General features: G+C 46.3%; 2 protein-coding genes across 3 annotated transcripts; one reads left to right on the top strand and one right to left on the bottom strand.

Moving 5' to 3' along the window:
* Nucleotides 1–1,466: 1,466 nt before the first annotated feature.
* LOC306784794 (metal transporter CNNM1-like) lies at nt 1,467–12,498 on the bottom strand. The gene is made up of 10 exons (XM_079278920.1): nt 11,043–12,498; nt 5,958–6,101; nt 5,726–5,866; nt 5,170–5,339; nt 4,986–5,076; nt 4,473–4,618; nt 3,502–3,794; nt 2,713–2,813; nt 2,229–2,333; nt 1,467–1,603 (listed from the first exon to the last, which is right to left on the bottom strand). The coding sequence occupies exons 1-10, from the start codon at nt 12,481–12,483 to the stop codon at nt 1,524–1,526; spliced, it is 2,712 nt and encodes a 903-aa protein (XP_079135046.1). The 5' UTR covers nt 12,484–12,498; the 3' UTR covers nt 1,467–1,523.
* A 1,764-nt stretch (nt 12,499–14,262) lies between these two features.
* hoga1 (4-hydroxy-2-oxoglutarate aldolase 1) lies at nt 14,263–25,804 on the top strand. 2 transcript variants are annotated; one of them, XM_079278937.1, is made up of 7 exons: nt 14,263–14,803; nt 15,700–15,828; nt 16,983–17,110; nt 17,484–17,618; nt 20,086–20,182; nt 23,020–23,153; nt 24,762–25,804. In XM_079278937.1, the coding sequence occupies exons 1-7, from the start codon at nt 14,593–14,595 to the stop codon at nt 24,909–24,911; spliced, it is 984 nt and encodes a 327-aa protein (XP_079135063.1). In that variant the 5' UTR covers nt 14,263–14,592; the 3' UTR covers nt 24,912–25,804. The 2 variants fall into 2 exon arrangements, with proteins under 2 accessions (XP_079135063.1, XP_079135062.1); XM_079278936.1 differs by having other exon boundaries at nt 14,263–14,887.
* The last annotated feature ends 1,129 nt before the right edge of the window (nt 25,805–26,933 follow it).

Here is a 26,933-nt window from a genome sequence, read left to right as displayed (position 1 = left end):
CCAGCCACTAACAGCCACTTTTATTAAATAATTAATTCTAAAGGAATATGTATCCATAATATGTAGCTTCCATAGCACGTCTTCTTTCTGACGAGCTGAAAGAAAACTTCCAAAATACACATTTAGGTGTTTTTATTTGACTACGTTTGTGTATATTTACGTCTGGATTTATACTAAATTCACCAAAAGCTACCATTAGATAATAATGGCAGCTTTTGCATATTTCAGAAGACTTGTAACACAATCAATAATGCTCTTGATGTGAGCGATGAACTGGTGAAGTCTCATGGTGATATCTGTGAGTTCATGTTTTGACCCTATTCTGTAGTCGCTCCCCTAAATATATCTTGAGCTTCTTGTCTTTCTGCTGGTTATTATTATTAGAAAATGATAAATGATGAGTTGTGAGCGCGTGACAGTACGGAGACACACGCTCATTGGAATCCAGCCGTTTTATTTACACCTGTGCTGCTCCTGCTGCGACACGTCAGGAATGTCTCCCGTTAAAACGTCGACTCAGTCGGACCAAAAACAACATTTCACAGAACTGCTGAAATCATCGGTGTTGTTTTTGGATCAGGTAAGAAAAAGAAGAAGGACTCCTGGTCATGGTTTCTCCTCCACAATCTGCCGACTCGTTCGAATCAACAACAATTGCATGAAGTGTTTTCAACATGTCTGCAGCACAGATTACAGAGGAGTGAAGAAGCATTTCACCTCAAAGCATATTCTGAAGCGCTGCTGCGTTCACACGGCATGCTGGAGAAGCTCTGCCGTTAAGGCTTCATTTACATTCAAAATGTAGACCCATTAAATAACAGCTTCAATTCACATTCAGATCCATGCAGGGGGAGGCAGAGGAAAGATGTCTTTCAGAGAATATTCTTGGACTCTGGAAATGTTCTACATCTCAAATTCTACAAATTTTGTTTTAGAAAGATGCAAAATGATCTTTTAAATGGACGCATGTGTAATTCATGGCACATCTCAAATGGGATCCAAAGAAATATTCCTCTCTCGCCGTTGACTGCCGTCCATCCTTTTCACAAAATAAAGTCCAATGGGGCACCGGAGGGGGCGGGACTTCGCCTCTCGTTCAGCAGGTAACCAATAACATAAATCAAATCAAAAGCCTGAACACAAAGCAGCCGGCTAACGTCTGTTCTGTGCATATACCTGGAGCAGTATGTACAAAAACAGCAACATCTTTGGTGTCTTCCATCCGTTATTCTAGTCGCTCCATTGGAGTCGTGATCAAATGAGGAGGGTATAAAAACTATTGTCTCTACATTTACATCATCGTCATTCCTTTATATACAAGCAGCGACATGAATGACCTGCGAAGATGTGAAGCTGCGTTCATTACGTTCCTGGTGACGGGTCCACGTTATAATCTCCCACAGTGAGGGTGTTGTTTTCAGATAAAACTCTGATAGCTGTAGTTCGACAACCGCAACGGTCTTTACAAACAACTGGAAGAACCATCGGCCGATGGAGCGTTCGGGTCCGCCTCACGCACTCCGCTAGGTTTTCACCAGCGGCTGCTCTGAAATGTCCTCCGGTGTCGTTTCTCCTTCGCGGGATTTTTTCCTCTTCCTGTGGCCTGAGGAGACAAAGATGTTACACAGACAAGCAGTTTGACGCGACAATAAACAAATGCAAAAGTAAAAAGACATGATTTAAAAACAGAAAATGTACAATAAAGTAAGAGAAACAAACATATTAAGAGTCGGTTTAAAGCAAGTATGTCACTAAGAGGTCAACGTGGAACTTCTCTAATTTGGTTCCTTTGCACCTCCGTATTGATTCTGTTGGTGCGGATGAATGGGCAGCTGGTTTGGTTGCTGTCAAACATGAAACATGAGGTTCTCTGTGATTATACGTGAGTTTTAATTCTCCATTCGGTGACTTTAATACCGAACTAAAATGCATACAAATCAGCGGCAAGTAGGGAAATACATTCAAAACAACTCTATGAGCTCATGAGAATACAAAGGAGGCAAGTCCACATCACTCATGGATGTTTGAGTGCGAGGTTCTGGACAGGGAGGCTGCGATTGTGAGTGTTGAGTTTGCATGTTAATCAAAGCAAAGCAGGGGAGAGAGAGAGAGATAGAGAGAGAGACAGAGAGAGAGAGAGGGAGAGAGAGGGAGAGAGATAGAGAGAGATAGAGAGCGAGAGGGGAGAAAAGGTTGGTTAATAACCGGTTTGTGTGTGAGAGACTGACTGAGTTTGAGCAGGAGTTTCTTGCCCATCGTGTCCTCTGAGCCGCTCAGGGAGAGGCTGCTGATGAAAGGAGACGTGTCCGTCTCTATGGGAACGGAGGCCATGTCTGAGAGAGAGAGAGAGAGAGAGAGAGAGAGAGGGGGGGGGGAGGAGAGAGAGAGAGAGAGAGAGAGAGAGAGAGGGAGAGAGAGGGGGGGAGGGGGAGAGAGAGAGAGGGGGGGGGAGAGAGAGAGAGAGAGAGAGAGAGAGAGGGAGAGAGAGAGAGAGAGAGAGAGAGGGAGAGAGAGGGAGAGAGGGAGAGGGAGAGAGAGAGAGAGAGCGAGAGAGAAAGAGAGAGAGAGAGAGAAAGAGAGAGAGACATGACCCTGTCAATGATCGACAGCTTTATGTGAAACTAAAGACATCGTGTCAACTGATGTCTGGAAACTTTTAAACCTGCTCATATTTGTTGTGATTGTGGGATATTATCATCACATTTGTCGTACCAGTGTGTGCGTCGGGCTCATATCTGTCCTCCCGGATGTAAGGGATCTCGTCCATCCTGAGAAACACTGAGTCGCTCGGACTCTTCTGTCCGTCAGACTTGCTGCCTGCAGCAGAAACACACAAACACACCAAAACACACGTGACGCCTTTTCATAACACGTGTTATAACGTCGGACTACCTCCAGGCGACAACCTCCGGTTCTTAAGAGTGAAGCCGATGCAGAAGTGTCTTAAAGCGGCATTCTCTCTGCTGTCCACCAGGGGGCGACTCCTCTGGTTGTATAGAAGTCTATGAGAAAATGACTCTACTTCTCTCTTGATTTATTACCTCAGTAAACATTGTAAACATGAGTTTATGTCTCAATCAAATAAACAGAGTATATTCTGCCCTAGCCAGTAAATCTTGACAGTACATTCTTAATGTTACTCCCAAAACCCATTAAAAACTAACTTTCCCCGTAATGTAACACTGACTGTCTCATAGCGATCCATTAAGAAGCACAAAGAAGCCTTCTGTCTCTTCTTTCTCTTTCCTTAAGTCTCAATCATATTCAGTCATTTCTCCGTCCGTCCGTCTGTTTATCTCCCCAGACTGTTTCTGTCAGCTGCTTGGATGCTGTTTGGATGAGGTTCTTGAACTCAATTCATTTTCAGTATTTTGCTCTCATGAATTGAGAGAAACTCATTTGAGGTACCCAACGTTGTTCGTCTGCCTCAACGGCTCACTGCATTTCTTGTTTATTTCAGTCTGAACTTCAGAATAATAATTTCCTGTCTGTCGAGGATACTTACGGACGATACGATTCATCTCATTCAGCAGCGACGTGCTGTGTGGGACGCTGGACTGTTGTCCTCGGGTTCGAGCCGAGCTGGGCCGGCCGGTCTCCCTGGGTGGGGGCATGAGGGTGTGGGTGGTGGTGGTGGTGTGCTCCGGGGGCCTCGGCGCGGCGCCGTGCTCTGCCGCCGGGGGCTCTGGGGTCGGGGTGGTGCCTTCTGCCAGACAGGCTTCGGCATCAGGCGTCTGAGGGGAGCTGTCCATCCGGGTGGCTGTTACAGCATTGTGGTAGTGGCTCCGGGTAATCTGACACACGGGAACAGAGGATTGTGGGTAATATTAAGGGTTGGAAGGATGTTTGACTCTTGTCAAACTGTGTCTAACAACAAGTCAACCCAGCCACCAGAAAACAATTCTTGCCATTGCACGCAACGACGTAACGCAACAACGCAACGCAACAACGTAACGCAACAACGTATCGCAACAACGTAATGCAACAACGTAACGCAACAACGTATCGCAACAACGTAATGCAACAACGTAACGCAACAACGTAACGCAACAACGTAACGCAACAACGTAACGCAACACCGTAACGCAACGAGGCAACGCAACGAGGCAACGCAACGAGGCAACGCAACGAGGCAACGCAACGAGGCAACGCAACGAGGCAACGCAGCGAGGCAACGCAACGAGGCAACGCAGCGAGGCAACGCAACGACCTAACGCAACGAGGTAACGCAACGAGGTAACGCAACGACGTAACGCAACAACGTAACAACATTGACTTCAAGACATGGAAACTGGAAGTGAAAAAATGCTGACTCATTCATTTCGGACTCATTTCTGCAGCACTATTCCGTTTCACTGTGATACTCACGGTACAGAAGCGAATAAGACTTCTGTTTCACTGGATGATCGTTGAGATGAAAACAGTTGAGTGTTAGATACAGACAGATGCAGACATTGAAACCACAGTGTTACCTTGATGATCTGTAGATGTGTGAGCTGTCTCACAGAGTAGTCCGGCAGGTAGACGTTCGCCCCCCCGTTCAGTTGGCCCATGCTGCCTCCGTACAGCATGGACTCAGAGCGGTCCAAACCACTGCTGCGAGAGGGGGATCTGTGGACTGCAGGAGAAAGAAAAGAGTCATTTAAATATTCTATCAAGCACTTCTACCGGGATGAGTAAGACTTGATCAAATCATTAGAGCTCAGCTTCAGTTGGACCTTCTGGACCTTCTGGACCTCATTCATTGCAACGGTACAACTTTGACTTTATTGGGAAACAAATCCAGTGTTTTTCTGTTCAAAAAACAAAGACATTTTTGGGACATTCGGTCACTTTAGGGACTCATTTTCGCTTTAGGGTGAACATTAACATGGGTAATAGTTTACTGTACTGTGTTCAGGTTACATGTGATGTGTAGGGAGACATGTAGTGGAGGGAAAGGAAGTTTGAAGATAAGAATAAAAACAGTGTGTGTGTATTTCTACCTGCTGGCATGATGGAAGGAACCCCGAAATAAGAAAAAGCTCCGTTCTCAAACTTCAGCGCCTCTTTACCAAACTCCACCTCAACTCGACCCTGAAGAAACAGAAACACCGGGTGAGCTTGTCCGCGCCGGGAACACGCACACATTTGCATTTCAGTATTTATTGCAGTATTAAAAGCAGGTACCTGCAGGACCAGGATAAAGTAGTCCACCGGTTTGTTGCGCTGGAACAGGAAGTGCTGCGGCGCTCGCTTGTTCTTCTCATCAAACTTGAGCTCCTGAACCACGCTGGGGTGTTTGATCAGCCTCAGCAAGATCTTCTCTGAGATGTGAGCTGGTTTGAAGGGCTCCACCTCTGACGGAGGGAGGAGAGGAGACAAAAGGTTCTCATGACCCAATCTCCAGGACGTAGACCGTGGGCCGTGGACCGCGGACAGTAGTTAGCATACGACTGCATTAATGAGACTTTGATGCATGAGTTGTGTGAGAGTTCGTTGATGGATGTTCTCATATTTTTCTGTTGTGAAAAGCAAAACCAATTGACTTAAATTCACCAAGACTTCTCCATTTTTTGATTTTCCATTTTTAATTCTTCGTTTTGCCGTGGAGGCATGACAAGAATTGCAGGTAACCCAACATTTGATTGTCCCGTAAAGAACTGAAGACAACATCCTGAGTTCGGAGGACCTCCCTCTCCTTCCCTGTGAGGATGTTTTGTTATAAGAACAGCTGATTAGTTACCTGTGGACAGGAAGCGGTGCGTCGCCAAGAGAAGCTGAGGAGAAATGTTCACTTTCATCTCGTCCTCTGACAGTTTGAAGATGGAGAAGTCCTGCTGCTTCCTCCCGTGGTGAGAAACGCGACGCTTCGTACGATTATCCGCTGACGGAACAGAAGCGCACGCAGAATGAGAGAACACTGAACACTGAACTCCCACACGGCCCGACCGTCGAACCCCAACCCGCATACGTACTGTAGAGGTCGGTCTCGTCGAGGATCTCTGACTTGATGATTTCCTCGATGACGTCCTCCAGGGTGACGATGCCCATCACCTCGTAGAACGGGTCGCCCTCGCCCTCGTTGTTCACCCGCTGCACGATGGCGAGGTGGGACTTCCCTTGAAGAAAACCTTGATTTAGTATCACTTTCAACCCAGAATTCATTCTTAAAAAACACTTTACAGTGTTTACAACACTTGGACAAAGACAAATGCAAATAGGTAGGCAAGCGTCACGTTGATGAAACTCTGACTAAACATTACATTTTGGTTAACAAATGGCTTTACGAAACAGATCCGTTTCTCAATTGTTCAACAGAGCTCTGTTTATTTTAAAATCTGGATTTGCTCGTTTTAAACCTGGTTTTTGTTTTGACTCTGATTCCTAATCTTAGATGAGATTAATCCTCGCTGCCTGAATGACGCCGCTCAGAAAGGGTCAGGCCCACTCCCAATGAACCACGAAAGATGCAGAAGGCCTGTACAAAGGCAGCATATTATCAAATAACATTTCTTTAGATTGTGTGATTAGATTTGAGTCCCGCTGTCTCTGCTCACATGTGACTCACAGCGAGTGGGAGCTCTGCAGCCTGATGCTCAGTGGGCGGAGCTGAATGGGTGTAAGAGCTAAAACACAATCCATCACATGAATCACCCCACGGGGCTGCAGAGCCTCCGCTGGCTTCACCTCCAGGATTAATAATCTGTGTACTGCTGGGTGAAAAAACAGGCAGACACGTGGACACCGTACACACACACACACACACACACACACACACACACACACACACACACACACATCCAGAACACGGAGCGAATCCTTGTGTTGGAGCTCCTCCTCAACACTCTGGCTCCAAATCAACTGCCTCACTGAGATTCTCTCTCTGCTTCTACACTCTCCGCCTGCCAAATACTACCTCCCACACACACACACACACACACACACACACACACACACACACACACACACACACACACACACACACACACACACACACACACACACACACACAGTTCTGGCAGAGCTGCATTCAGCTAAATAGGTCAGCCTTACATACAAACTGGTCTGAGAGGCAGAGAGAGCTGATGTTCTGTATGTTCTTCCTCTGTGAAGAATAAGAATCACGTCTCTTCATTTTTGTTTCTCCATCAGCATCTTCCTCACACGTTGATTTCCCCTTAAAACGAGCCATAGAGAGACGACTTTGTATATTCCTGGGTATGAACGGGGAAAAGGCAAATGTGCTGTTCGATGCATGGATCAAATGAAATAAAGCGTGAAGAGTTTTGAATATAATCTAACATAACGCTTCATAGCAGACGAAAGCATTGTTAGATCGTCGATTGCAGACATTTTGACTCTTCGTAGCAGGAAAAGCTCGAATTAATGAATAGCCTTAATGATGGTCCAGGTCTAAGTGTCCCAGTATGTGAGCGCTCGACTTCAGCCGTGATTAATCGCACCTGAGCACCTTGTCCTGCTGTGACCAGTCAAGATGTCTGCTGGGGACAGAAAGGACATCCAGCACCATGATGGCAAGAGCTGACCGTCTAAGGCCACAAGTCACAAGAGTAAATGATTCATTTTGGATTAAATACATCAGCTTTCATTAACATCGACCTCTATTTACAGTGACTTGCGTTGGCAGGATGAGCGCTGATCAGCTGAGACTTGTAGAGAGGACAGATGGCAGCGAGACAGAGTGAGAATACAGCACACTGAATATTTGATACTCCTGGGAGACGTTTTAGTGAGAAGGACAGAGAGACAGACGAGGATTTAGAGTCCATCTGTGCCAACAGATGAGCTGCTTCAATGAAGCCCCACCTTCCTTTCAACAGCTCCCAAATGCATCAAAGCTAATAAGTTATTCCATGTAAACAAACATATGTCAGGTATTTGTCTTCTGTTCTCTAAACGTACCACATCCATACCGACTAACGCTCAGTGAAGTTCGGACTCTTTCTTGGACTCTTTCTTGGACGGACAGAAAGTTTGAAGTCTCACCGCAGGTTCAAGATTTTAATTTTCCAAACCGACACTTTTCTGATCTTCATTGTGACGCCGTCGCTTTTGTCGTAGTTCTGTCAAAGAAGAGTGTGATGAGCTGCAGATCAGAGAAGAAGAGTGTGATGAGCTACGGATCAGAGAAGAAGAGTGTGATGAAGTACGGATCAGAGAAGAAGAGTGTGATGAGCTACAGATCAGAGAAGAAGAGTGTGATGAAGTACGGATCAGAGAAGAAGAGTGTGATGAGCTGCAGATCAGAGAAGAAGAGTGTGATGAGCTACAGATCAGAGAAGAAGAGTGTGATGAAGTACGGATCAGAGAAGAAGAGTGTGATGAGCTGCAGATCAGAGAAGAAGAGTGTGATGAGCTACGGATCAGAGAAGAAGAGTGTGATGAGCTACGGATCAGAGAAGAAGAGTGTGATGAAGTACGGATCAGAGAAGAAGAGTGTGATGAGCTGCGGATCAGAGAAGAAGAGTGTGATGAGCTACGGATCAGAGAAGAAGAGTGTGATGAAGTACGGATCAGAGAAGAAGAGTGTGATGAGCTGCAGATCAGAGAAGAAGAGTGTGATGAGCTACGGATCAGAGAAGAAGAGTGTGATGAGCTACGGATCAGAGAAGAAGAGTGTGATGAAGTACGGATCAGAGAAGAAGAGTGTGATGAGCTGCAGATCAGAGAAGAAGAGTGTGATGAGCTACAGATCAGAGAAGAAGAGTGTGATGAAGTACGGATCAGAGAAGAAGAGTGTGATGAGCTGCAGATCAGAGAAGAAGAGTGTGATGAGCTGCAGATCAGAGAAGAAGAGTGTGATGAGCTACGGATCAGAGAAGAAGAGTGTGATGAGCTACAGATCAGAGAAGAAGAGTGTGATGAAGTACGGATCAGAGAAGAAGAGTGTGATGAGCTGCAGATCAGAGAAGAAGAGTGTGATGAGCTGCAGATCAGAGAAGAAGAGTGTGATGAGCTGCAGATCAGAGAAGAAGAGTGTGATGAGCTACAGATCAGAGAAGAAGAGTGTGATGAGCTACGGATCAGAGAAGAAGAGTGTGATGAGCTACGGATCAGAGAAGAAGAGTGTGATGAGCTACGGATCAGAGAAGAAGAGTGTGATGAGCTACGGATCAGAGAAGAAGAGTGTGATGAGCTACGGATCAGAGAAGAAGAGTGTGATGAGCTACGGATCAGAGAAGAAGAGTGTGATGAGCTACGGATCAGAGAAGAAGAGTGTGATGAGCTACAGATCAGAGAAGAAGAGTGTGATGAGCTGCAGATCAGAGAAGAAGAGTGTGATGAGCTGCAGATCAGAGAAGAAGAGTGTGATGAGCTACAGATCAGAGAAGAAGAGTGTGATGAGCTGCAGATCAGAGAAGAAGAGTGTGATGAGCTACACAACAACAGAAGGAGCTGTGTGATTATGGGTGTGTTGCTACGGGAACAGGAAGATGAAGAAACACTTGCAGTTAAATTTAACTAAACGCTGCAACGCTATGCAGCGGTGTGTCCCCCCCCCCCCCCCCCCATTGCTCTCTGAGGCTGCATCCACTGCTCTGCAGGAGTCGCATTGAATTGAATGAGGGAACGTTTTTTTTCTGCCGCAGTGCCTGAAAGTGATGTTGCAGAAAGAGCGAGAGAGACAGAAGGAAAGACGATCTGACCCAGAGCCCTCTGTGGAGCAGTGACACACGGAGGTTTGTGTAGAAAACAACATGAAAGTCAGAAGATCCGCAGCTCAAATTTCTAGAATTGCATCTTCGCTTCTGTAAAAACCTTTTCAAAGACATTTGAATTTGTTCTGTAGGATATGAACACCAGATGTTTGACTTTACAGTAAACGCGTAAATGTCTCCGTCTCTTGTCTCCTGTCAACAGACTCGGTCAAGGTGTCCTTTCTCAGTTTACCTCCCGTCTCTTCCTGTCCTCACCACAAACCCAGCAGGGAAAAAACAAAAAAACCCAGAAAAGCTGACTGTGCACAAGGCAGTGACAGGCAGCGAGGCCCCTGATTGGTCGGTGAGCACCCCACCCATTTCACACTCCTCAATAAGCAGCGATGCAGCTGAATCCCGGGCGGGAGAAACGGTGCTCTGCTGCAGCGAACTGGCCTCATGCTCTCAGTTGTTTGTTGTGTTTGTATGCAGGGGAGGGGCAATGCAAACTGCAAACTCTTATCTACAGAAACACATTCACAATGCGTCACTGTTAAGCACTGAGCCGCCTTAAAGGAGCAGACAGAGGTTCAAACCAGCAACCTTTAGGCCTCCTCCTGTGATCTGAACAAGCCGTCTGCTATGATGTAGCCTCTGGTTTTCAGCAAACAGGGTACAAAAACATGTTTTCCCCCCTAATTGTGTTTCATGAAATCATGGAGAACTTAAAGTATTTCAGGTTTAGTACGAGGTTTGACTGTGAGACAAACATAGAATTGAATTGAATAGATCGGCCTGATTTCAGCATCTCTGCATCCCGTTTGTAAACACGATATTTTAAGTTGGGCCCTCGTCTCCGACTCGCCAGCTGCTGAAAGTCAACTCTTTGGATTCGCTCTCGTTTTGGAGCGAGCTTTGCAAACAGTAACAGTCCGAGAACACAGCGACAGAAGAAGATCCAGGCCGGGCGGCAGATACAGACACAACAAACACACTTCTAGTGGGGCCGAAAGATTGAGCGGGATCATTTTTGCTCGAGTCAATGAAGTTGCATACAGAAGTTTCTCCATCCTGACCGATGTCAGCTGTGCAGACAAGTTGACAAGCGTGAGAGAAACGTAGAATCAGTAAACTCCAGTTATTTCATCTGCAGTGAACCTGTAGGACCGCTCACTGTGTATATAAATAAAGATTATCATCATAACTATGTCATTCATATCATCTCTGAATCATCATTCTATTCACTGTATTAGTTTGTCTGATCAAATGTATTTCATAGTTTTGTATGAACTTCTGTGACTGCACTTCATTTGACCTCAGTGATGCCACTCGCTGAACCAAACACACACACGCACACGCACACACACGTACACACACACACACACTCTCCCCCCCCCTCACCTTTCTTGAACTCCTCCAGCATGGCGTCCAGCTTGGTGTCGTTGAAGACGCAGTGCAGCGGGTGTTTGTAGAACTGGGTGATGGTCTTCAGCGGGGTGCAGTCGTCCGGGTCCACGAACGCGAGGTCCTTGACGAACAGGATGTCCACGATGTTGGACCGCTCGTTCTCAAACACCGGTATCCTCGTGTAGCCGCTCTGCATCATGTCCGACATGGTGTTGAAGTCCAGGACGACGTCCGAGGCCAGCATGAAGCAGTCGGTCAGCGGCGTCAGCACGTCCTCCACGGTCTTGCTGCGCAGCTCCAGCGCCCCCTGGATGATGTTGAGCTCCTCTTTGACCAGGTCGTGGTACGGGTCGGAGACGCGCAGCATCTCCAGGAGTTTCTCCCTCGTGTAGAAGTTTGAGATCTCCTGGTTGAGGATGAGGTCCAGCAGTTTGCTGATGGGGTAGGAGATGGGGAAGGAGAGCACCATCAGCAGCCGCGTCACCCAGATGGTTTTGGAGGCGATGGCCAGGCCGTGACGCGACGCCACCGAGTGCGGGAGGATCTCCCCGATGAAGAAGATGCCGAAAGCGCAGATGACCGTGGAGAGCCAGGTCATGCCCAGGATCTGGCACATCCACACGGCGAGCGAGGCGTTGATGATCGCGGTCCCCAGCAGCAGAGTGCACAGGACGTAGTTGCCGTGCCGACGCACCGACTCGATTTTCCGCGCGTAGTTCTGCTCCTTGTCGGTGCCGCTGTTCTGGAGGACCTGCAGCTCCACCGGGTCCAGCGCCAGCAGGCTCAGGTTCAGCCCGCTGAAGAGCGCGGACAGCCCGAGCAGCAGGACGGAGACCAGCACCTGCCGCCAGAGCTCCGGGGGGGGCGAGCGCTCCGCCACGGCCACCCAGAAGTCCCTCGTCCGGTAGTGTTCCCATTTGGATCCGTCAAAAGCGCACATGGAGTAGTATTTGATCTTCTCCCCCCTGCGCAGGTCCTTGGCCAGCAGCTCCACCAGCACCGAGTTCTGACTGGACGCAGACTTGAAAGAACCCAAAACCTCGATGTCGGACGTCCTGGCGTTCTTGTCCATGCACATGTTCCGCTTCGGGTGAACTTGTCCCTCTCGCCCGGGGGTCGGCTCCTCGATGAAGGCGATCCAGGGCGCGGCGTTGTTGGCGCGAGTCGCCGCGGTGCGGTTGAGCCTCTGCGGGGAGGTGGAGTAATAAACCCGCAGCATGAAGCGGGTCCCCTCGGTGGCTTTCAGCACCCCATCCGCCACGGACAGCTCCGCTCCGGTCTCCTCCGGCCGAAAGCCGAGCAAGCCGAGCGCCGGGGCGGGGAGCAGCGAGCAGACGGACAGGGAGAGCAGCAGCAGGCGGGAGGGAGAGAGCGGAGCTCCGGGGGAGAGCGGGGCTCCGGTTCGCGACCGCGCGGCCGCATCCTCCGCAACCATGATGCGGTGTGAGGGGGCTCGTTCAGTCCCGAGCTGCGGGGTCACGTGGCGCTGCGTGGTTCCGGTCCATGTGGGGGAGAGGGAGGGACCAGCAGCTCTCTGCTAACTATCCGATGTTCTGCTGTACAGAGAGAGAGAGAGAGAGAGACGCGCGCCACTGCGCCGTGACGTAACTTTCCAATAATAGCCTCGAGCTCACCGTGAAACAACGACTTCACATTATGTTATTTGAGCTTAGTCACTGATTTGTAGTGCATTTCTTGTGTTTTAGGGTTATTCTTGTTCCACTGGAGTGTGTTGAGCTGATCGTTACCAAAAATAAATCACATTTAAATTGAGATTTCCATCTCTATCATTCCTAAAGTGAAGGTGCTGTAAAGACACTGCCTTCCTGATCACATACTGTGAATGCACGCTGTTGATGAGGCTTCATCACATCAACAGATAATAACTTACTGATGCTTTATCGATCAGAGGCTGTTTATCCTCCAGCGTTCACTTTAAGAACCATTCAATAACCTTTGACCTTCAAACTCCTGGAAAAGTGAATTTAGACCAAAAGCAGTTTATGAATCACATTTACAAACTGCTGACTTTGTAGACTATTTTAAAAAATACATTTTTTTAATGATCTAGATTCGTACTAATCTGTATAACTGGTGGTGGTGTTTAACATTTAATCATTGTATCTCATCTCATCTCATCTCATTGTATCTCATCTCATCTCATCTCAACAAACTGGACCTAAGGAACCTCGCGCACTATAAAAAAAACAGCTTCATATCAACAGACACTAAAGCATGTGCAGGAGTGTCCACATATAATGGTTTTAATAAAAAGGAGGCAACAGAGTCTCAGCCCGTCTTGGTGAGATCTGGCTCTGATGCTGTCAGACAGCATGTTTCGTACCTTCTGCTCGGCTGCTTTCTATTAATTACATCTGTCGATCAAACTGCAGAACGCTGAGACTTTATCAGTGATTGTTTAATGTCGATGCAGCTCAACGCTTCTCCACACGGGGGCAGTAGAGTGACGTCCATCAGAGGCTGTGGCGCATTTATTAATTATGATTCATATGCTGTAATATGAGAGTAACTGCCTCGTGTTGTTCTGTTGGAGACTTTGTAATCAGTCCTTCTTTGGTCTTTTCTTATTTTCTGTTTGTGTTCCTCTTGATACGTTTTACTGTTAATTCTTATTTGATGTGACCGACGGCCACAATACAAACTGAATCACAAATGCAACACCTGGTGCTCATCTTTTTATTAAGATCAAGCAATCATTTGTGTTTCAGCCATTTCTGAACGCTAACTTTGTTTTCAATTCCCTAAAATGTAATTCTCTTTGTAGTTGTTTTGTGTCATTGTATGTGGTTTGTGTCTATTTGTATTTGTATTTCTGTCTCTTTTCAGACTTTGAGTTTCTTTGTAGTTGTTTTGAAACTCGTTTGCAGCTGTTTCGTGTCTCTTTGTAGCTGTTTGTCTCTTTGTAGCTGTTTTGTGTCTCTTTGTGGTCAAATTGAGACTCGTTTTAGATTGCTTTGTGTCATTTTGTGTCTCTTTGTAGTTGTATGTTTATGTGTGGTCATCTGAGTCTCTTCCTCGTTGGTACATGGAGGGCCCTGACACTTTGGACACCTGACCCTTGTGCTCAGGTAATGGAGTAATCCACCCCCACAGTCCTGGGCCGTGCTTGGTTGATGAGCCCTTCCTGCTCCTGGGCGGAGCTTCTGATCTGCTGCAGCACACGTTGCTGACTTTGGGACACGTTGCTGAGGGAAAACATTTAGACAATCGTCCCAAAACAGGTGCCAGCTGACCTGCAGGAGGTGGCGCGTGAAGTCGACAGAAACAAACACGAGCGCTTTTCTTTTCTTTTTACAGAAACGCGCTGCGGAACGTGACCGAGTGAAGAGGAGAGTCGAGACAGTTTCAGAGTTGCGCTGAAATCCCAAATTCAAGTCAACATTTACAAAAGCGGATTAGTGATTAACTGTCCTCGTCTGCTGCAGCTGCTCATAGTCACACACACACACACACACACACACACACACACACACACACACACACACACGGCAGCGGGCAGCTCGGTCACTCAGTCCGCTTCACGATGCTGTGCGTCCGGGTCTGGAGAGGTCTGAGCCCCCTGTGCAGAGGTCACCTGTCCGCATGGAAGCGGACCCAGAGCCGCACGGCAGCTTCCAGGCTGGACCTCAGCGGGATGTATCCGCCTATTGCCACGCCGTTCACCCCCGAGGAGGACGTGGACTACCAGAAACTGGAGGGAAACCTGCAGAAGTATGCCAAGATACCGTTCAAAGGTCAGGACACACAGCTGTTTATGGAAGTCCAGGAGAGTCTAGACCGGTTACAGGGGTCGGTGAGACGGACCCAGATGGTCCTCGGTAAGAACAGACTTGAACGCGTCTGTCTGTCACACAGGATGTGGTTCACACTGACGGTTCATGGAAGCGGGTGCATGTGAGGAGATCCTTTAGGGAAAACAGTCTGCAGACGTCTTTGGTTATACTTTAAGACAGTTGGGATGACGTCACGGACACGTGAACTTGTTACTCTTTGACAGAAACCCGCGGAGAGGTTCATCGGTGCAGCCATCAGTGTTTGTTTAAGGACCTGAGAGAGAGGACAAAGTTCAGCATGGAGGCTGGAGGCCTCTGTCACCCTCTGGTGGTTTGCTGTTACTACTACAATATATAAATATTTACAATAGCCTGCGACTTCAAGAACAAATAATAATTATTAGAACATTCCTGCTACTGTCACATTTTAATTGAATATATTTACACATTTTCTATTTTTTTCCACATTTCTGTGTATTTTTACTTTTTTATTTATGTTTTTTTTGCAATACTTGATTTAAAATTTTAATTTCTTAAATGTATGTCATGCACCAATACATCAAAGCATGTTAACACCGCTACTGAGACTACTGTGTGTACATCTGCTGCTGTCATGGCACTAAACTCTGTCTATTGCTGCTATGCTGCCATTAGTTCTCATCTACACTGTAACTACTCGTCTTTTTCATCATTTCGTATGTTTCTGTCCTGTTTCTGTCCTGTGTGATGAGGGTTTCTCTGTCTGTTGTCTCTAGTGTTGCTGCTATCATGACTACTTTTGCAGCTTTTCATGCAGCTGCCACATCTGCTGTCATCACAGCTGTTGCATGAGCATAATGAGGTGTTCTGTGTTGCAGGTCTGGTGGTTCAGGGCTCCAACGGGGAGTACCCGTACCTGACAGAGGAGGAGCGGGTGGAGGTGGTGAAGACGGTCCGACGATCGCTGCCCACGGACAAACTGCTGATGGCCGGATCAGGCTGTGAATGTAGGCCTCAGAGTGTGTCAGTTTATTCACACTGAACGTGGATTTTTAGAGGCGTGAAATGAAGTCAAATGGAGTTTGTAACAGTTTTATTTCCTGTTGAGTTCTATGATGAACATTCATAGATGAGAGGAGAGAGATGCGCTTTAACTCACATTGACTGACGGAATAGAAACCTCCTGATCTCTGTGTGTATTCAGTCAACTGTCCAGGGACAGAGTCGTTGCGTACGGTTCTGCTCGGCCTTCCAGCATTCTGACGTCAGCTTTACAGCCGCTTCTCTTCTCTCCCCGTTCCTTCGACATGCAGTCGCTCCTCGTGTCCGTCCTCCTCTTCATCCTGTAGACACTGTGAAAATGAGGCCGCGGTTGTTGTATTCAGTTTGTGAAGTCGGAGAAAGAAGACGTGCGTACCGGTGACACGGTTTGAATGGAGGACTTGTATGTGAGGGCACGGGAACATAAGAAACCTCGAATGCATTGTGTTTACATGTAGGAGGTGTATTTTAAATTCCACATCAGATTGAAGGAGGTGGAGGGATTCACCTGTGAGTGAATGAATAGAACCATCGACGGCCATTCACTCCGTAGGTCGCTGTTAGAAATGATTATGTCACTGAAATGATTGATCACAAGTAAGAATAACAAGACATATGGCATAAAACTGAATCCCGACTATAAAGCAGTGATTAGAACATGTTCTATATGTTCTATATGTGGAAAGAAAAGACCTTTCAGCTTTGAGTAAGAGTGTTTTTTTGTTCGTAAACGTAATCAACGGATGATTTATGATGCATTCATGCACATACATTTACAAAATATTGGATTTGTATACTTCCATCTTTGATCATGGAAACTTGTAACTACGGCTGTTTTGTCCTTTTTTAAAATTGTTTGTTTAGTTTATTGGTGTTTAATTTTTATCATCTGTCATAAGTTAATGTAAATAATTTGGGTTTTATACGTAAACAAACTCAATCAATATTAAAATTAAATTACAATAAATAAATACAGAATGAACAACGAGTGCAATATGAAAAGTACGAGGAAGCTCCCGCAGCCGTGATTCCACCTCCAGTCCTTTCAGGTTGTTGACGGACGTGTCGTGCAGCTTGTGAAGTTGTGAAGTTGTGTTTTTCGACTCTCTCGTCTCATCAGCCACGAGAGCCACAGTGCAGCTCACCGAGAAGATGGCGGCGGCCGGAGCCGACGTGGTCCTCGTGGTGACGCCGTGCTTCTACAAGGGCAAGATGGACGGCCGCGCTCTGATCCAGCACTTCACAAAGGTCCGCTGGCTGTCGAGCACACTCGCATACTCACGAGGAACCCGAGTTAACATGATGCATAACCTAATCCTGACACGAACCTTAACTTAGACCGGATTCTTACCGTAACCCTAGAACCAAGTCTGAACCCCCCAAACAGCCATTTGAAGGAACGAGGGCCGGTCAGCATCGTTTTCTAAACGAGCATCTAAGAGCATAAACCAGAGCAACAGTACAGAAACAAACGAATAGGAACACAGTAAGTGCTGAGTGGGAGGCTCGGGGTAGTGTTAAATCAGAAAAGCTTTAAAAAGTACGCTGCTTTGATTGACTGGGAATCAAAGAGAAGGGAGAGTTCAGACATGGCGCTCATCTCTCTGCGGCTCCCCTGCAGGTGGCGGACAGCAGCCCGGTGCCGGTGGTTCTGTACAGCGTGCCGGCCAACACGGGGCTGGAGCTGCCGCTGGACGCCGTGGTGCAGCTGTCTCAGCACCCGAACATCCTGGGCCTTAAAGACAGCGGAGGAGACGTAAGCAGCGCATCCTCTTTATTTTCCCATGCAGCTGTCGGTGTCACAGAAACATGATCTGTGTGACTGTCGAGCAGCTCAGGCTGTTCCCATACAGCAGTCGTAAACTTAAATTCATAGTTTCCTGTGGAGACGGGAGTTTATTTTGAAAAGACTGCATACACGCAACGAGCTGAAATTGAGCCGCGTTGCTGGACGCTTAACAAAACGCGAATGTGTGTCCGGCTTTGACAGAGTGAAAAGATGAACGCTGACATTTTCAAATGTTGTTGCCAAATCAATGCTGATTCGGCAGCAATGTTGGCTCACTCTGATGCTGCACAATCAGTAGAAGCAGCACTGTGTGTGTTCAGCAAACTAGCTGCTGTGGAGAAGAGAGTTATGGCTGTTGAAGAACCTAAAACTTAAGTGTGTGTGTGTGTGTGTGTGTGTGTGTGTGCTTTTATCCTGCTGGGTTGGTTGCAGGGTTACTTGTTGGGAGGCAAAAAAAAAAGAGAGCAGTTTGCTCTTGTCGAGCCCTTAATACCTCTTTCGTCTGTGTGGGAAGTGTCTGCAAGAAGTTGCACAAATGGATTTGGGAAATAGCAGTTTGTCCACTTGCTGGGAGACGGCAGCGTGGGCGTAGTTCAAGCACACAGCGGTCCTGCTCAATGGTGGGCGGGAAGAGGACGGACGCAGAAAACAAGGAGTGAAGGGTCAATCTGAGGAAGGCAGACGAAGTTGCAGAAAGATTATTCAGAGCATGAGTGGCGAACAGATTTCCCCACATCAGCCAGCTCCTGCTATTTGGCAGATTACGTGATCAAAAAATGTCTCCGCTGGACTTGAATCTTGTTATATTTTGGCCCAAAGTACATTTGAAGACATGTTTTCTGAAAATAAATTGGTGTGTTATCAGCCGACGGGCTTGTAGGACGAGATTGACTCGTCTCACAGCGTGAACGTCGTGATTGATCACAAACAACCTGTGATTGCTTGTGCAAAAAGAAAAGCTTCTTTATGCACATGTAGTCCATGCACATGTAGTCCATGCACATGCAGTCCATGCACATGCAGTCCATGCACATGTAGTCCATGCACATGTAGTCCATGCACATGCAGTCCATGCACATGCAGTCCATGCACATGTAGTCCATGCACATGCAGTCCATGCACATGTAGTCCATGCACATGTAGTCCATGCACATGTAGTCCATGCACATGTAGTCCATGCAGCTGATTGGTCATTCGTGAATAAATGACTGAGACGCACTGTGGGTGAAATCGAGGATTGTCAGCTGGCAGGTGTAGACGTGTCGCAGGTTTGAATCCAGCTCGAGACGTTCGTCATCCGCCAATCAGATCGGGCTCGTCTCTGCAGCTTTTAATGTTCTCGTCATGATGTTACGATACGTATCAACAGTTCTGCCCTCAGAAAGCATCGAAGTTTCACCTCATCTCCTGAGATCTGATTCCTTCTTCCCACGCTGTTGCACATCTTGTGTTTTTGGCTTTGAGCCCGTGCACGTCCCGCACGTGCCAGACGTGTGAACCTACGAGGGCGTTGTTGCGAGTCGTCATCGCTTTTTTGCACACCAACCGACGTCAACCAATCATCGTCTCTTCGGTTGAAATAATCAAAGCGACTTTATTTGTTTGTCCCCGCGAGAGAGCCGTGAGCAATTCCAGCCGGTCTCTAACGAGCTCACACATGAAAGAGTTATGACGAAATGTGACGTCACGATAACGCTGATTAAGAAGACAGTTCATAACAAACATTAATGTCTCAATAACTTTAGATTTGTTCGACTGAAATCAGATTTTATTTTTAGTTTTGTTTTTTATTCCACAACAAAAAGACTCATTTCAATAAATGACCTCTGGGAGCATGTTGTGATTGTCACGAGTGAAGACTCTTCAGTCGAGGGTTAAGTTCCTCTTTGCTCTCGAGGCGACACACTGCAGGCTACTGACAAGAACGAGACTGAAGAACAGTAGAAGCTCATGAGTGTTTTCCTGTCGCCGGGCAGACTCTGCTCTGCCCGCCATGTTGTCTTCTCCCACTGGGGAGCTGCGTCGGAATGAAGTGCTCGATGCTTTTCAGGAGAGCAGCGGGAGCTCCGGTACCCCGACTGGCTGATCGAGTACAGCCCTGCGTGTTTGACATGACTGATATGGGGAAACTGACACCGCGGCGGTTAAGAATAGCTTTAAAGTGGAGGCTGCAGGTTTCTCCCTGCGGAGCCTTCGGTTTCATGTCTCGTGCTCCTTTTGAACTTTTCAGCTTCATTTGGATTCTTCACATCTGGATTGACAAAAGAGAATCAGAAGAGGCAAAACAAAATAGGAAGCGTATCAAATATTCATGCGTCTTCCCCCTCCTCCTCTTTTGAAGATGATTCCTTTTTCTTCTCACTTGTCTCTGCGTTTGTTCCTCTCTCTCTCTTCTTCTCCTGTTTAATATTTTGAACGATTACTCTCTCCTCAGATCTCACGGATCGGCCTGATCGTTCACAGAACCAACACGCAGGATTTCCAGGTGTTGGCGGGCTCAGCGGGCTTCCTCATGGCCGCCTATAGCGTTGGTAAGAAGCCCTGAGACCACTAACGGCGCTGTTGTTCCTCACAGGGACTTTGTTTTCTTCTTGTATGTCTTTCATATCAGATCCTCAATTAAAGGTGCAAAGAAAATGTCCACATAATTCACAAATCTCTCATTTTCTTTAACCGCTGGCTATCGGATGTCAACATCTGTCCTTTCTACCCATAATCCCTTGCATTCTGCTGTCACTTTTTCTTGTTTTCACATTTCACTCACACTCCCGATATTGAGTTGCTTTAAGACACTTCAGCACCGGCTTCACTTTTCAGACCCGGAGGTGGCCGCCTGACTGGAAACTATTGTGAACCAATGAAAACAGAGTCTGATATTTTTCTATTTCTCAGAAGTCGAGTGTCTGAATGTCCCAACAGTAACATCATCACAGGCTGGAAACACGGAGACACGCATACCTTCAGCAACCTCACCAGCAACCTCTCGTCCTTTCAGACATGAAGGACTGTTGAGTGTTTTTTTTCTCATCCTGCGAGGAAGCGTGCAATCTTTCATTTAAAGTTGCAGCAAATCAAAGATTCATCAGCATCCTTTTGGCAGCAGCTGCCTTCTTATGAATGTCCGCCACGTACCGTGTACTGTAAGCCTGGATTAGACAACACGTTCGGGGATCAACATGATGCTCAGGAACCTAATGAGTCATGTTCTCCCACTGCCAGCCCTGCACCCCACACACACACACACACACACGCACACTTTCACAGTTCTCTGATCTTTGCTCCCGAACGTGTTCTCATCTCCATAACTGAAATATGGGAGTAATTGGCTGTGTGTGTGTGTGTGTGTGATGGACACAGGTAGCGCTGAGTGATGGATATGATAATGTGTCCACGGTGAGCGTGTGTTTAAAGTCTTGATATAACAGTGAAGCTGAAGCCCTGTCAGTCAAACCCTCGCAGAGCATCACAACACAGAGCGGAACACTCGCGTCTGCTTCACTCGAGTGTTCACGCGTCCCGTTTCTCCGACAGAAATGTGTCCGTTGGTGTCGTTATCGTGCAAGAAGGTGTTTTGATCTTTAATGAAATTGTACTTTGTGTAGCGGTTGTGCATGTTTTTGCAGAAGCTTGTTGTCGGGAGAACTGCTGGTAAACCACATGAACACATATTACTCTTTAGAAATCGTGGATGGTTAGGTTGTCAAGCGAATTGTTTTGTTTCCCGCTCACGACCTCGACTTCTTCTTCTTCTTCTTCTTCTACTCCGTTTACTGGCAGATTACAGCCAAACGTAGCAGACAGCGCCAACGTCTGACCAGACTACGCTGTAGCAGAGTTTATTCGCTCCAAACCAGATGATGGAAATGGAACTAATTCGCATTTCTGTTCTGCTACATTTAAAAAATTCACTTAAAATTCGCCTCGCAGTTGACGTAAACACAGCTAACATTGAGTTAAGTCAACAAAGCGAGGAGCATCTCTGGAAACGCACCGAGGGAGAGTGGATCTGTTCAGATCTTTAAAAATAATAGCTGTTTGCTGCTAAATGTAAATATTTATTGCGTCTCAACTCAAAGATCTAACAAAGAAAAATAGGAAATGTCTTTTTCGTTAGGATGAAAGTGTTGTTGGGCAGAGATCTGTTTCAGTCCGTTCTGCCACACACATCTCCACAATCCTGGACATTTAGGATCTGGTTCTGCCTCTTTAGCCGGCCTTTGGTGTCTTTTCCTCGTGCAGCTTCGCCCGTCAGTCAGCGGTGCGATCCGAGCGGCAGCGAGCCAACAGAAACATCATTTTCAGACAGAAAATCCGCCCGTCAGCAGCCGCCGGCTCGTCTATCCACAACAACAACAACAACAACAACTTCAAGGCCGCGGACGGAGCCAGCGCTCTGCTTCCCTCCTCCACCAGACGCAGGCAATGAGATGTCACACTGGAAGGCCGTCCTATCTAGCGGCCTTGGATGATGTGTGTATCTAGCTGCGTGTATAAAAAGACATCGTACTGAATGAACGGCGTGCCGATCTGTCAGGAGAGAAAAAGATAGAAGGCTGGCTTTCTACCTCAAACGTTGCTCGTGAATCATATTTGTCCGTGTGTTGACAACACAGCTGTACAACCAGGAGAGTGATGGACGGCTTCATTTGAGAGGGAAATATGTTCAGGCAGGAAAAATAAAACCCCTTTCTGCTCGGTTTTATCTTCAGTTGTTTGAACACTGAATTCTGTCCACACGGTCGACTTCTCGGGCAGCTCAAGTGCTTCTTGTACTTTGCCGTGATGCATGCTCATGCGTCAGCACACTGTGCATGAGTGGTGGAAGGAGCTTCTGAATATTCTAAACATATAAGCGCTGTGTTGAGCGATTGCTCACAGTGAGCTGATCAAACGTGATTAATCCGGCCGCCTTCCTTCAACTTAACGTGGGTGTGAAACCAGATTGGAACAGCTGGTTGTAAGTACAACCCTTAAAATCTGGAGCAGGTTTTTTTTTAAGGTTTTTTTTGCAGAAATGTGGAATTTGCGAACCACAAATCCTGTGGGATCCCTTCAGTCAACGTATATCCTAATGGTAATCCTACTGAAAGTTACATTTTTTGTGCGTTTTTCTATGAAAGCCAGCAACACAAAAGGTCTCACTTTATGTCGATTTTACGCTAGAAACGCTAGAATGGCTGTTGAGACATCGTTTGGTTCTTTCTTTCGTTCCTTTTATTGAGACACGTTCTATTAGAAGGACAGGATGTGGTGGCTCCAAAGGTCAAGAACGTTTCTCATTGTTTTACAGTACATCATTGTATGAAAAAGAAAAACAACTCTATACATGATGAATCGGTCAGCTCTCGATTGTGATGCGGGTGTCTAGGTGCGGTTGGCGGAGTGTGTGCGCTGGCCAACGTGCTGGGCCGGGAGCTGTGTGAGTTGGAGAGCCTGTGTGTGTCCGGTCGCTGGGAGGAAGCCAGAGGCCTGCAGCAGCGCCTCATCGAGCCCAACGCCGCCGTGAGTACCATCTGCTGCGCACACACACACTCACTCTCACACACACACACACACGCACACACACACGCGCACAACAGAACAAACTCTCACATATAATGACAGACTGGAGGTTTAGTCACATCTCTCAGAGCTGCTCTGGAGTTTATTGGCTGCTTTTATGACATTTAAGTTGTGCATAATATAAAGTCCAGTCTGCCCAGCAACAAGGCAGCGTCCCTCTTGCATGCATATGCCCTGTTTACATAGAAAATAACCGAGTAAATCGAATTAAAACTACAAACAAAATGACAGCATTAAAGAGTCACTTTGGCTTAAGTGCCTCTATGCTTGAAATAATAATAAATAAAATGTTTCAAGAAGAATCAACATGTGCAGGACTGGGAAGGGCGGGTAAGACGCAACATTTTCCATCACCACAAAATGTAGAATCAACATTAATGACTGATTAACTGGCGCTAGCATTGTGCTTTACTACGCTGTGACAAGAGTGCGTAGATGAAGCATTCATTTTACCCATTTAGTGTCTTGCTGGTTAGCTAGTTAGCGTGCTAATTCCATCTTGTCTTTATTTTACGTATACAAAACATTTGAAAAATTGCTGGGCTCGGTCTACATTACTTTAAAGTGTAGCCAGACTTTACAGTTTTTAAATTACGGTTCGTGATGGCCGCTACCCTTCCAATTAGCCTATGCTAATCTCTACCGCTCATGCTAATAGCTAGCACGCTGACCATTTGTATGATTATGGTTAGGTAGGAGTGTCTGTCATTGTGACAACATAAAGTATAAACATTTGTGAACTTGTGTTTACATGCAAAAGGCTGGGATATGTGTACGCTCGCGATTAGCATAAGCAGATCACAAGCTAATTGAAGCTAATCCTCCTCCAGTCTACGGAGTCGGGAGAGGTTGTTTTATAGGAAAGGGACGGGGAAGGAGGGCGCTTCAATGAACGTCAGCTGGCTCCAGATCAGCTAATCGCTAAATTGCAATAGTAGTAGTTTTAACCAGTAGAGGGCAGTCACCATGTATATTTAAAACACAGTATTCAAATGCTTTGCGCAACAATTTCAAGATTACGCCCTGAATCCATCAACAACACCACTAAATACCCACACATTGGGTTTCAGCTGGAAATAAGTGGTTTGGGGATTTAGTTGCTCTTTAAAGTCAAAATGAAATATCTGCTCTCGTATCTGCTGTGGAAATATGATGGATAGCACAAAATGTTCATTTTAAAAGGAGTTAGTACTGTAGCTGAATTGTTTTTTATAACAATGTGTTGAGTTAACTTCACTTAACAAAGAGAGAGTTGTGTGTTCTCAGGGTGAGATGGTTGAGAAAACGACACTGAATGATATGCTGCAGGCTACAGATGTGTCTGTTAATGTTTGTTAAATGTTGCCGCTCGAACGGCATCAGTCTACCACTCAAACCCCTCGACACGCCGCATCGTGAAAATCCAGCTTCGCTCTCGTAGGAAGTGACACGTGACACGTGTCTGCTTTTTAAGTGTCAGCATTGATACAGCTTTGAACCCACACGGCAGATGGGGGGGGGGGGGGTTGTTGTAGTACAGGGAGACTGATTGGAGCTCTGTGTTGCTAGGTGACCAGGAAGTTGGGAGTTCCCGCCCTCAAGCAGGCGATGGAGTGGTTCGGTTTCCACGGCGGCGCCTGTCGATCGCCTCTTCAGCCACTCACGGAGGCCGAGACTCAGCAGCTGAGGCGGGACTTTTCCTCCAACGGCTGGCTGTGAGGTGACACGGGCAGGGTGTGTGTGTGTGTGTGTGTGTGTGTGTGTGTGTGTGTGTGTGTTTACCTGGAAACACTTAAGCTGTTCAGTCCATAGACGGTGTGAAATGACACGTTGGGGGAACACGGCAAAGACATACATCTGTTGACTCAAATCGAATCAGATAGGCTCAAATATATACAGTATATATATAGTTGTTATAGGTTTGTTCCTAAATCATTTATGTTGATTGTTTTGTTTCACAAAAGAAATTATTCCGGAGTGAAAAAAAAGTCGTAAATGTACAAATTTAAAAAACAAACAAATTTTCTTCTGTTCAATTCACAACAATGTCCAGATGCTTATGATAAAATGGAGATTCTGAAATCACAAGTATTTCCTTATTGCTACACACGATTGCAAAGTGTAATTTGAATAGGTCGTCCACTGCAGACATAATACACGGCACGCAACGATGGCATGAAGTCATGAGGTCGATCCAACCTGCAAAGTGAAGCGATGTGGTTCCGTTAAAAAAACGAACACTGTTTTAGAGTTGGTTATCTTTCTCGTAAAAGTGTGACTTTAAAAGGACATGAAAAAAAAAACGGAGATCAGAGAACATGTGATTCAACAAAGCCAATCAGAGCGGACTAGGCTTTTTCTGGACGGGGCTCTTAAAGAGACAGGCGCTAAAACGGAGCGTTTCAGGTCGAGGGTGATTCCGATATATTCAGACAGTATGAGAAAAATAAAGTGTTTGTTGATTATTGAAGCACGTAAACATGTTGAAGTAGAAACTCAAAATTCAAGTATGAACCTGCATATGAGCATATGTCTCCTTTAATCTCAGAAGTTTTTTTCTCACAAATTTATGATTTTTTTTGTACAATTTTATTCTTGGAAATTCTGAGCATTTTGTGTCCATGCACTTTTTTCAACAATAAAATTGCATTTCACTTCAATATTAACTGTTTTCCTTTCATTTTAACTGTGAAGAAAAAACAGTTTGTTTGCAAATGGTTCTTCTTTATGCAGACTGATTGGTGTTTTAGTTAAATGGACGTTTTTGATGTGCAGTTTTGTGCCTTGCAAAAAGTTTACAATGCTTTTTGAAGGCAGAAGTAAAAAGCTAACGTTACTGCTCGCTAACGGTGGCTAGCAGCTAACGGAGGTAACCGTGCTGACAGAGCTGTAACCTGGGGGAGGGTTGGCGGTAAACATGAGTTTATGGTCTCAATCTCTAGTTTCAAGTCTTCTTCAATACAGCATGATGTTCATTTAGTACATTATGGTCCATTTAGAGTCACACAGACCATAAAGCAGGGATGATTTAGGGGCGGGGCTACTGTGATTGACAGGTCGCTGCCGCTACCAGAGACGTCGGTATATCGCACTGAATGATTTATCTTAACGTACAGTGTGACAGGTTTACTGTTGTGATTTGCTCACACGGCGCAGTGAAAGGTGTATGTAGTGCATTCATCTTACGTCTCTTCACCCCAAATAAAGGCAGAAAGTATAAAACACACGTAGTAACCGATGAGGAGCTAACACTTGAGTCAGAGGAGCTGAAACCACCGCTTGAGTGTTTTCCTATAAAGATGGTTGGCTCCACTGATTCATTTATCTCTAACTGTCTTCTTTATTTACACGTTTATTTGAATGTTTCCACTGGTAGATTCAAAGATCTCAGATCAGCCGGAGTTCAGTAGGAGGCATGACTGAAGGTCGCCAACACATTTTGTGCCAGAATAAACTGTCGGAGCACTCTCGGATGTGGGAAAGGTTAAAAGCCGCAATTACGCCGATAATTAACTCCGAGTGTAGCCATGGCAATGAGAGCCTTCGCTTTCTTTTTCTTTTCACAGAGCAGTTTCTTTGCTTTTATCCAAAACTGTGACTCCATTTAGCACTTTTTTTCTGGCGAAAAAACCACTTCCTGGACCCTAAAGAAAGGAAGCATGGTGAGTGCAGGAGGGAAAGCCCTCATTACAATCAGTGTGAGATTGACCGCCGCACAGTTTTCTGTTCATTACAGATTAC

Source organism: Melanostigma gelatinosum (assembly GCF_949748355.1).
Source record: "Melanostigma gelatinosum genome assembly, chromosome: 11".
Classification (NCBI taxonomy): Eukaryota; Metazoa; Chordata; class Actinopteri; order Perciformes; family Zoarcidae; genus Melanostigma; species Melanostigma gelatinosum.
The sequence above is the reverse complement of the archived record's forward strand: the minus strand, read 5'-3'. Positions and strand labels throughout refer to the sequence as shown.

Coding starts and splice junctions, on each gene's coding strand:
- hoga1 (XM_079278936.1), top strand. CDS start 14,593: ATGCTGTGCGTCCGGGTCTGGAGAGGTCTGAGCCCCCTGTGCAGAGGT. Junction 14,888..15,699: donor ACGGACCCAGATGGTCCTCG/GTAAGAACAGAC, acceptor TCTGTGTTGCAG/GTCTGGTGGTTCAGGGCTCC. Junction 17,619..20,085: donor TTAAAGACAGCGGAGGAGAC/GTAAGCAGCGCA, acceptor CTCTCTCCTCAG/ATCTCACGGATCGGCCTGAT.
- LOC306784794 (XM_079278920.1), bottom strand. CDS start 12,483: ATGGTTGCGGAGGATGCGGCCGCGCGGTCGCGAACCGGAGCCCCGCTC. Junction 6,102..11,042: donor GCTGGAGGAGTTCAAGAAAG/GTGAGGGGGGGG, acceptor GTTTTCTTCAAG/GGAAGTCCCACCTCGCCATC. Junction 4,619..4,985: donor TCCTTCCATCATGCCAGCAG/GTAGAAATACAC, acceptor TTTCTCCTGCAG/TCCACAGATCCCCCTCTCGC.